The 10,679-nt window shown below is 40.8% G+C and overlaps 1 protein-coding gene across 4 annotated transcripts in view; it reads left to right on the forward strand.

The window, feature by feature from the left end:
* ikzf2 (IKAROS family zinc finger 2) overlaps positions 1 to 8,584 on the forward strand; it is a 30,608-nt gene extending 22,024 nt beyond the window's left edge. For all 4 annotated transcript variants that reach the window (XM_029711597.1, XM_029711595.1, XM_029711596.1 and 1 more), the window contains exons 6-8: positions 5,414 to 5,551; positions 5,872 to 6,003; positions 7,103 to 8,584. In XM_029711597.1, the coding sequence (XP_029567457.1) occupies positions 5,414 to 5,551; positions 5,872 to 6,003; positions 7,103 to 7,923 (1,091 nt within the window). In that variant the 3' untranslated portion in view covers positions 7,924 to 8,584. The remainder of the gene's footprint in view (positions 1 to 5,413; positions 5,552 to 5,871; positions 6,004 to 7,102) is intronic.
* Positions 8,585 to 10,679: the final 2,095 nt, after the last annotated feature.

A 10,679-nucleotide genomic window follows, 5' to 3' on the forward strand; every position in this document is an offset into this window, starting at 1 on the left:
CAGAAAGAAACCACCCACAAAACCCAAAGGAAAACAGGCTGCCTAAGTATGGCTCCCAATCAGAGACAACGATATACAGCTGTCCCTGATTGAGAACCATACCCAGCCAAAACAAAGAAATACAAAACAGAAAAAAGGACAAAGAATGCCCACCCATGTCACACCCTGGCCTAACCAAAATAGAGAATAAAACCCTCTCTATGGCCAGGGCGTGACACCTGAGCTGACAAGGTAAAAATCTGTCGTTCTGCCCCTGAACAAGACAGTTAACCCACTGTTCCTAGGCCGTCATTGTAAATAAGAATGTGTTCTTAACTGACTTGCCTAGTTAAATAAAAAAAGTATTATTTCTGACATGGTTCAGCTGTCTTTATTTTAAAGCCCATAATCATGTGTGTGAGGTGTATACTTAATTTGTTTAACACAACCAAGAAACACTCTGTGTGACCTTGATTTAGCCCACTGCAGTAAAAGGTTTTAAAAACCAAACTTATGTTGAGAATATACAGTGCCTTCAGATATTTTTTATTTATTTATTTTACCGTTATTTTACCAGGTAAGTTGATGTTCATACCCCTTGACTTATGATGTTGTGTTACAGTCTGAATTCAAAATGGATACAAAAAAATCTCACCCATCTTCAAATAAAATGTTATTGGTCCCATACACATATTTAGCAGATGTTATTGCGGGTGTAGCGAAATACTCATGTTCCTAGATCCAACAGTGCACCCGATAATGATAAAGTGAAAACATGTTTTTAGACATTTTTGCAAATGTATTGGAAATGAAATACAGAAATATCTAATTTACATAATTATTCACACCCCTGAATCATTTCATGTTAGAATCACCTTTGGCAGCGATTACAGCTGTGAGTCTTTCAGGGGAATTCTCTAAGAACTTTGCATATGTGGATTGTACAATAAAACACATTATTGTTTAAAAACAAATTTAAGCTCTATCAAGTTTAAGAGAAGAGACAGCCATTTTCAAGTCTTGCCATACATTTTCAAGCCGATTTAAGGCAAAACTGTAACTCGGCCACTCAAGAAAATTCAATGTCGTCTTTGTAAGGAACTGCAGTGTATATTTGGCCTTGTGTTTTAGGTTAATGTCCTGCTGAAAGGTGAATTTGTCTCCCAGTGTCTTTTCAAAAGCAGACTGAAGCAGATTTTCCTATCTGATTTTTCCTGTGCTTAGCTCTATTCAGTTTTCTTTTTATAAAAAAAACCTCCCTATTCCTTGCCGATGACAAGTATACCCATAACATGATGCAGTCACCACCATGCTTGACAGTGTAAAGAGTGGTACTCAGTGATGTGATGTCTTGGATTTGCCCCAAACATAACTTAGTAAAGTTCATTTCTTCGCCACATTTTATGCAGTTTAACTTTAGTGCCATATTGCAAACAGGATGCATGTTTTGATTATATTTTAATTCTGTACAGGCTTTCTTCTTTTCACTCTGTCATTTATGTTAGTATTGTGTAAAGGGTTCTACATTGAACCCAAAAGGGTTATACCTGGAACCAAAAGGGTTCTACCTGGAACCATAAAGGGTTCTTCAAAGGGTTCTAGAACCCTCTTAGGTTCTAGATTGCACCTTTTTTTCTAGGAGTGTAGTTATTCCACAATACTAACCTAATTTACAGAGTGAAAAGAATGAAGCCTGTACAGAATAAAAAATATTCCAAAACATGCATCCTGTTTGACACAAGGCACAAAACTAATACTACAAAAAATGTGGCAAAGAAATTCACTTTTTGTCCTGAATACAAAGTGTTATGTTTGGGGTAAATCCAATACAACACATTACTGAGTAACACTCTCCATATTTTCAAGCATAGTGATGGCTGCATCATGTTACGGGTATGCTTGTAATCCTTAAAGACTGGGGAGTTTTTCAGGATGAAAAAGAAACGGAATGAAGTTGAGCACAGGCAAAATCCTAGAGGAAAACCTGGTTAGGTCTGCTTTCCACCAAACACTAGGAGATGAATTCACCTTTCAGCAGGACAATAACCTAAAACATAATTCCAAATCTACACTGGAGTTGCATACCAAGAAGACAGTGAATGTTCCTGACTGGTCGAGTTACAGTTTTGACTTAAATCCACTTGAAAATCTCTGGCAAGACCTGAAAATTGTTGTCTCGCAATGATCAACAACCAATTTGACAGAGCTTGAAGAATTTTGAAAATAATAATGGGTAAATGTTACACAATCCATGTATGGAAAGCTCAGAGACTTACTGCCAAAGGTGCTTTTACAAAGTCTTTTACGTAGGGGTTTAAACTTAATTCCACTTTGACATTATGGGGTATTGTGTGTAGGCCAGTGAAACAAAATCTAAATTTAATCAATTTTAAATTCAGGCTGTAACTCAACAAAATGTGGAAAAAGTCAAGGGGTGTAAATATGTTCTGTACATGGCTCGAATGCAATGCAATTTTGTCTGCTATTTCTGGAGAAGTGCAAATATGATCTGTAAGATGGTTCCATGGTGTTTGTAAAACATTCATTTGGGAGCATTATAATGGTGAGTGGATATTCCCCCTTTCTCTTTATATTGGATCTTTGTCCAGCGCATTTGAAAAGGTTGGATGTGCGTAAAACCATCCATAGTCTAAGTTGGCTTGTCTGTGTTTAACATATTTAGCATGTTTAACATATTTAGCAGATATGGGTCGGGCTATTTAACGAATTAGGCTATAACGGACTAACAATCAACATTGGAGTTGAGTACAATGCAATACATGAAAACCGTAAATAGACAACTTGAAGCAACCACATATTTAACCATGGAGCATATTCTGATTGGCCAGTGATGTGTCAACCCTCGACATACCCGCAACATTTTTATTAATCAAAACCCAGCTCTTTCACGCCATCGCCAGCTACTGCGCACATAATTCTGGTTGTGAAAATATTACAAATATTTCTGACACACCCCCGAACCTATAGCGGTACCAGATTTACCATTGCGTTAAGTTTGTTAAAATAGAGCCCTTTGTATCTCTCTCTCTTTTTCTGTCAATGCTCTCAGACACTCTTTCCATGTCTCTTTTTTTTCTCTTTTGACCTTTTTCAAATTTTCACTTCCTGTTTTGTTAGGCTAAATTAATTCTTTACCCTCCTCCAGTCAGTGTAGACGGCACATTTAGGTGTACTGTAGTTCCCTATGCAGTGCTATAGTATGTAGTAGTGCTGTATGAATCCCCTCAGCCTGCCTATACTACATTAGCTGAGGGTTGAAAGGAATGTTACACTACCTGAGGGTTGAAAGGAATGTTAGGAACTCTTCTGTGGCGTAGGGAGTTGGTTTGAATGGCGTTCTCTAAATGAAAGGCCTCTTCTCCTTTCTCCTCTCTCTCTCTGCCTCTCTCCCTCCGTCTCCCTGCCCCCTGGCACACTGCCAGGAAACAGGTGGAGTGACGAGAGAGGGAGGTTAGGTGTGGGGAGATAGATTGAGTGGGGAGAGAGACAGAGAAACAGAGAGAGAGACAGCGACAGGTGAATGCTTTGATGTATTGTGCAATCCGAGGGGCAAGACAAGAGTATACTTTCCCCTGTCAAGACACAGAGTGGCACTACATGGACTGTGTTGAACCTGAACCCCTCCCAAACACATTGTTAAATATGAATATCAAGTTATTCTTTGAATTGCTGTTCAAATATGTGCAAATGGTTAATCGTGAAGGTGTTTAAGATGCTACATTAAGAGTGATGGGCTCCCTCATTTTTGACATTACATGAGACAACAATACGTTTCTGAGAGAGGTTCCTGTTTATCACCCAACTGGATGCAGCCAACTGTATCTGAAGGCAGAGAGAGTTGAGGCTATTTGCATGTTCAAGAATAGCTGCTGAAAGTGGGATTTTTGTGATACATCCAACATCTGCAAATGGCTGGAGGTTTTGTAAATGAGTAATAGCATAAAATGTGAGTGTGTGTGTGTGTGTGTGTGTGTGTGTGTGTGTGTGTGTGTGTGTGTGTGTGTGTGTGTGTGTGTGTGTGTGTGTGTGTGTGCGTGCGTGTGCGTGTGTGTGGCCTATTCCAATATGAAAGTGTGACTGCCCAATCCGGCTGGCTACAGTTAGCAGGTGCTGTGGCCAATATCATTGGAGCAGACAGACAGTTCAGGGTGTTTTTCAATTACAAGGACATTGTATTAGGCTACATATGGAGAGACTCATAAGTCAAATAAAGAAAGTGTTATGTAATGATGATGATCATGACCTGTAAATTACATGATAATGCCATTGCTTGTATAAAGCTTACTCATGAACCACAGTTTCAAATACACTAAACCAATTGGCATTCACAGGCCACAAAATTACATTAAGACAAGTAACCTATACAGTCATTTGAGATCAGCTTGAAAAAACGTAAGCCAGACGTTCACACACTCACCAATATTTCCAATCAATTCCCATAGACTTAGTGAAATGTTGCCTAAGCCTATCTGTGTCTTACTTTCAAAGTACTTGTCAGATTGAAACATGTTATGCCCACAGTAACAGGTCAGGGAGTTTGTAGTAACTGGTGTCACCTCTGGTACTAGAATATTTTCTCATGTGAACGGCACCTATTTTGGGCCAGTGTCTGGGCCACTGCTTGGTGTCGTCTGGACAACAGTTCCCCCTTGATGACTCATCCCGAAGACTTTCAGAGCCTTGTTTCTACTACAGAAGACTTTGAGTAGTACTTTTCAGTAGATTCAGCCTTTAGTTGCCAAATCACGGTGAATGTATTCATTCATTCATGAGTAATTCATGAGTGAGTGAATGATTGAAGTACAGTTAATAAATTAATGGCGGAAGATTGGAAGGAAGGGAGGACGGAAGGAAGGATCAATGGATGGATCTTCTCTAGGGGAAAGCTAGAGGAGGTTTTGCACAGTCTCACCTGCATAGACTCCTTCAGAATGGAACTGGCTGCATGAATCACTCCCCACCTCCAGCTGCTGAGGAGAAACACAGACGTTGTTTAGGTCTGACGTTAGAGTTATTTTCCTTCTTCTACGGGATCTGTGTCTGTGTACAGCAGGCCAATTGAGTTGTGCACCATAGTAGTAGTGATGGGCTCCCGGAAGAGTTGTAGGCTTTACCAGTTGTTCCAGGGCGTATGAAAGGCAAATGTGTGTATTCGAGTATTTTGGTATATCTCGCCTGCCCACACCTTCTCTGTCTGGTTTGTAATGATGGTGTGTGGGATCCCACTAATGGAACATTAGCACTCCATGAGCTCATAGCCCTGCTCTAGTTTCTGTGTTCTCCACGGGTTCTATGTGTTTACTAAAACCTCCTAGAGAGTTCACATAGAATTGCGTTACCGGTCTGTTTATGTGAGTTGATGAATGAATGAAATTAATCGTTTTTTTCCTTTGATGTCATTTCTCTAATTTAGTGGGTAAACCACACAAGTGTGACTACTGTGGGCGGAGCTACAAACAGAGGACGTCATTGGAGGAGCATAAAGAGCGCTGCCATAACTACCTTGAGAGTGCTGGCATGGATCCCACCTCCGTCACTGGGCCTTATCCAGGTGAGTGTGAATGTCCTCTGGTACAGAGACCTGCTATATAGTATCTCTGTTGATGGCATAGACTCAAACATTTGCTTTCTCTTTTTGCACCTTTTTTACACCTTGCACTTTAACCTTTAATCATTTATAATTTAGGTATGAAGTTAAATTAAAGATCATTTTAGTTTCTCTTCCTCCTTCCTTTTTATAGGTTGTGTGAGTATCCTGTGAACTCTACTTATGTTACTTTTACACACCAGCCACCTACAGTACTACAGTACTACCTAAAGCCTTGGTGCAGACCTCTCACACACTCTCATCCTCTGACCCCTGACCCCCAGGTGATATCCCTAAAGAGCAGAGGCCCCTGGCGGAGGCCGCTGCCATGGCAACATTAAACCGGCCACCTGTCATTGAGAAACTGCAGAGTAACGTAGGGAAGAGGAAGAGTACCACCCCACAGAAGTTTGTGGGTAAGCATCATTGCATCACTTCCTGTCTGGGAGCCCCATAATGTGTTCACCATAAGGATCACTAACTCACAATTATTTATTGTAGCTTAGATAATTATTGTATATAAAAGGACAATAACTAATTTGTAATTTTCATAATTCTGGTATTAAGGGTCTCAATAGGGTATTTATTTAATCCCATTTTGGGATTGAATTATGACCTGTTCTGTTGGATTAAATTCAGTTTACAGTTTTGACTGTTTATTTGTTATGTTCAGTTCAACATACAGTCACTGCAACAGAATGAGTGTATACCTGCAAAAAAAGAATTGAATTGCGTGCCTGGGCAGAGGTACATTGAAACATGATACTGTTGTTTTGCATCTAACAGATGACCTTGACTTAATGGTAGAAATGAAGACACTATTCACATACTGCACACTTTAGTTTTATTAATGTACATTTCACATTTCAGATCTGGTTGTTCCACTCTGAATATTTCTCAATCTTTTCATTTGTAATTTTAACATTTTGATAATTTTTTAATACATACAGTTGAAAAATATATTTGTTTTGTATTACGAAACAATTGTTACGGTGTTGCAAACATTTTGTTGGCATATAACTGGCAATTTTTGCATATTAGCGTGGAAGACAATTATTTAGTTTTTATTATTTACTGCTCTATTAGATAGAGGAAAAGATCGAACGAGACACAGAGAGCGGATGAGAGCGACGAGGACATGTTTTCACTCTGTGGTTTGTTACACCTGTATCTCTGCAATAGCTCTTATCGAGAGAAGAGCAAAACAGCTCACCGCATCCCTGTTTTGGAGGGGTTAAACAGTGCATTCAGATGGATGGGGCTTTCCACTATTAAACAACACAAGAGAAAATACAATAAGACGAAAACAAGAGAACTTTGATAGTGTTTAGCTTATTAAAAAATGGAAAGGTTAGACACGCACACAAAATTAAGGCACTCTTTCATATTCTATAGAGTTACAGTTGTATGTATTCTGTACTATCCAATGGTGTCATTCGACCGGACAGTTTCTCTTACGGTGAGCTTATGCATATGTGAGTTTCATTGTGGTAATATGCAAGCTGTGCTCTGCAGGTGAGAAGATGATGCGTTACAGTTACCCGGAGCTGAGCTATGAGATGGGTCTGAAGTATGAGAAGGAGGCAGAGCTGATGCAGGCTCACATGATGGACCAGGCTATCAACAACGCCATCTCTTACCTGGGCTCTGACTCCCTGAGACCCCTGGTCCACCATCCCCACCCCCATGGTCCCCACGGTCCACAGCCGTCTCTTTCTATGGCTGAGGTGGTCCCCATGGTCAACCCCCTCTTCCACCACGTCTACCCTCTGGGGTCAGGGCTGCGTATGGACGGACCGGGTAGCCGCGACGCCCCACCTCATCCTTCACCTCTGCCCCCACCTCCTCCTGACTTCCATCCCTCCTCCAACGGGCCCATCGCCCTCACCAGACCCAAGCAGCACCACCCACAGGGTACCAGAGAGGAAAAAGAGTCTCCTAGCAACAGTGGGCTGGACTCGGCTGACTCCCCCCGGAGCAGCCCACAGGATAGGCTGGGTTACCACTGGAACAACCCCCACCACCGTCCCAGATCCATCCCAGCATACGGCGGCAGAGAGGAGGGGCGAGGCGGGGCTGAGGTGGCCCAGGGAGTGGCGGCAGAGAGGCCTATAAGTCGGGAAGGGGTGCGTGTGTTTGGGCGAGAGGGGCGGAAGATGAGGGTGTTCCAGTGTGAACACTGCCACATTCTCTTCCTGGACCATGTCATGTACACCATCCACATGGGTTGTCATGGTTACAGGGACCCGCTGGAATGCAACATCTGTGGCCACCGCAGTAAGGACCGCTATGAGTTCTCATCTCACATCGTCCGCGGGGAACACACCTTCAACTAGAGGGCTGGACTGGACAGGAGCCACCACTGGTCCCCGCCCCATCCCACCTCAGGACAGTGATGTTGAACTAACTGTGTGTGGTCAATGCAACCAACCAGGAGAGAGAGAACTAACCAACATTTGCTGCAGCATAATGATACTAGCTATATATCATTCCAAACAAATATATGAAGGTCTGGGCCAAATACACATTTTAATTTTACAAGGTGTTTTGAAGAATTTGAGGTTGAGATATGTATCTCAAGTGAGGGACTTTTTGGGGGAGTGAAGAAGATCACAAAGAAGTAGTACACCTAGACAGTTTTGTCATGGTGTGTCTCAGATTGTCACAGAGCAGCTAATACTGTGAGTAGTTCTATTATAGTTTATCACTGTTCGTTTCTTGCTGAATAATGTACTGTTGGACTTGTTCATTGCCACATAGACTGCCATGTAAGGTCTCAACTTATCAAGGGGGCTTTCTATGACCCCACCAACTGAACCATACTTTAGAATCTAATATTCTTTCTTGCATGATTTCTTGCAACAGACTGTATATCTCCTCTGTCTTTCTAACTGCTAACTGCACAGGCGAGTTGTCACACTAGCCACATTAAAGAATTACATTTTCTGCAGAGGGAAAGAGAGTAGTGAGAGAGAAAGAGAGAGAGCAAGAAAGAAAGGGAGAAAGACAAAGACAAAGAGAGAGACAAAAAAAACGAGGGAGAGGGAGAGGGAGAAAGAGACGGAGAGAGAGAGAGAGACAGAGAGAAGAGAGAGATAGCGAGACAGAGAGTGTGTGTGAGAGAGAGCGAGAAACAGAGACGGAGACGGAGAAACTTACTCATGATTTACCTTTTCAGACATTGTCTACAGATTTGTTATTGTTTCGTTCATTACCCTAGCTAAATATCTGCTTTCTGTAGAACAGTTCCTGTAACCTTCTCAGTTTCACAGCACTTCACAGAGGAAAGGAAAAGCACTGCACTGCAACCCGCCTCCTCCCTAAACCTGTTCTTTCACTAGCAGCCTGATGCCTTGACGGATGGGGAGGACGGAAAGGGATTCCCAGTTTTGAAGCCAATCCCTGTTTTGATGGTTCAATAGTAACTTCAAATCTCCAGCTCGCCAGTTGCCTTTAACCCACTCATGTGTCTTATAGTAGACAGGCTGCTTTCTGCAAGCGCCATGTCAGTGCTCGCGCTCTACTCCTGGGTTGGGATCAATGCCATTTCAATTCAGTTAATAATAAAAAATCTATGAGGAAAATTGGAATTTGGATTTGCAGTTTATTTCTTACATTGATAGAATTGGAATGGCATTGATACCAACCCTGCTGTGCATTGCATGTGAATGTGATGTGGAAAGCATTGTGCCTAGTACAATTAAGCTGATGCACTGGTACTGTTTCGTAGATAGATAGCAGTGTGGTTTAGGGTTTTTTAGAAGTAAAATGCCAGTGAACGGTGATGGTATGTATGTGGATCAAATAAAATAATCTATGTGCACTTGGACAAATGCTTAAGACAATGTACATGTTGCTCTTTTGATAACAAATATTTTGCTGGCAAAATATGTAATGTCTCTGATGTTGTGTTTATTATGCATCATATACCATATTTTGAATTGCCACAATCTTTTGTCCTGATGGTCTTTGGCCATAGGAATGGCCCTATATGTATATGGCCAGGCTCAGTTCATTGTTCAGTTCAAACTTCTTCACTCCTTCTGTATGTTATGTGGTACGGTATGCAACCTCCCCAATCAAAGTGGCAGCTTATTTCTCTTTATATTTCAAAACACATACTGTACTTTTATTGCAACAGCTTATTGTTACTGTAAAGTATTGGCAATCGTGTTTGTTTACATCTTTAACTATTGTAGTAGCTATTACATGCATTCTGCATTCCCTCAATGCATTATTCTTTTTAAATGAAAGCCCCTATTTTGTATTTACTCACAGCTTTATCTTTGATAATTCATATTTTTATAGATGTTCTAATGCACCGGTATAGGCCTATTCAATGTTATGTCTTCAATCTACTGTATGTCCGCCTATTGTTTTTTTTAAACAAATCCAGAATCATTACTATTCTTTATGAAGCAAGCATGGATGCTAACAAATAGTTTTAGAGTATTTGAAAAACTTATGTCAGCCCACCTGTAGCAAAGTGCACACTATTGCTTTACTATCTGTTCTGAAATAATTGCTGTAGGGGCATTGTATGTTTTACTTGTCATTGTAGATAATCTTACTGTATTCTGATTTGTCCCATGTGTACATCAATTGAGGGAGACAATGTGAGCACCAAGATTAGACTTTTTAAGAATTTTCTACATAGCAAAAAGTCAGACTACCGCACCGGGAAGAAAAATAATAGATTATTGTCTGTGAAAGTGAGATCGATATTGTAGTTACATTTATTTTTCTAAATTTTTTTTTACTACAGATGTAGGATCTTAATTTGTTCACCCTGTTGTAAGAGAATTTTCCTGCAATGCATTTGAGGTTTAAAAAGGCTTCCAAATTTCCCCAGACTTGTTTTTCCCTTACGAAAAATGTGTCAATCCCTACAAAAATATCTATTAATTATACTCCACATAATAATTCACATTTCCTGTTGCTGCAGGATTATTTTCCTACTTTAGCAAACTGGCTCAAATTAAGATCCTACATCTATATGTGTGTATGGAAAGGCCTTAGCTCATAAAGTGCTTTCCCACTGTGCACAGGCGTCAATTCAACGTCTATTCCACGTTGGTTCATTGAAATGACG

This window comes from Salmo trutta, chromosome 24 (assembly GCF_901001165.1).
Source record: "Salmo trutta chromosome 24, fSalTru1.1, whole genome shotgun sequence".
NCBI lineage: Eukaryota > Metazoa > Chordata > Actinopteri > Salmoniformes > Salmonidae > Salmo > Salmo trutta.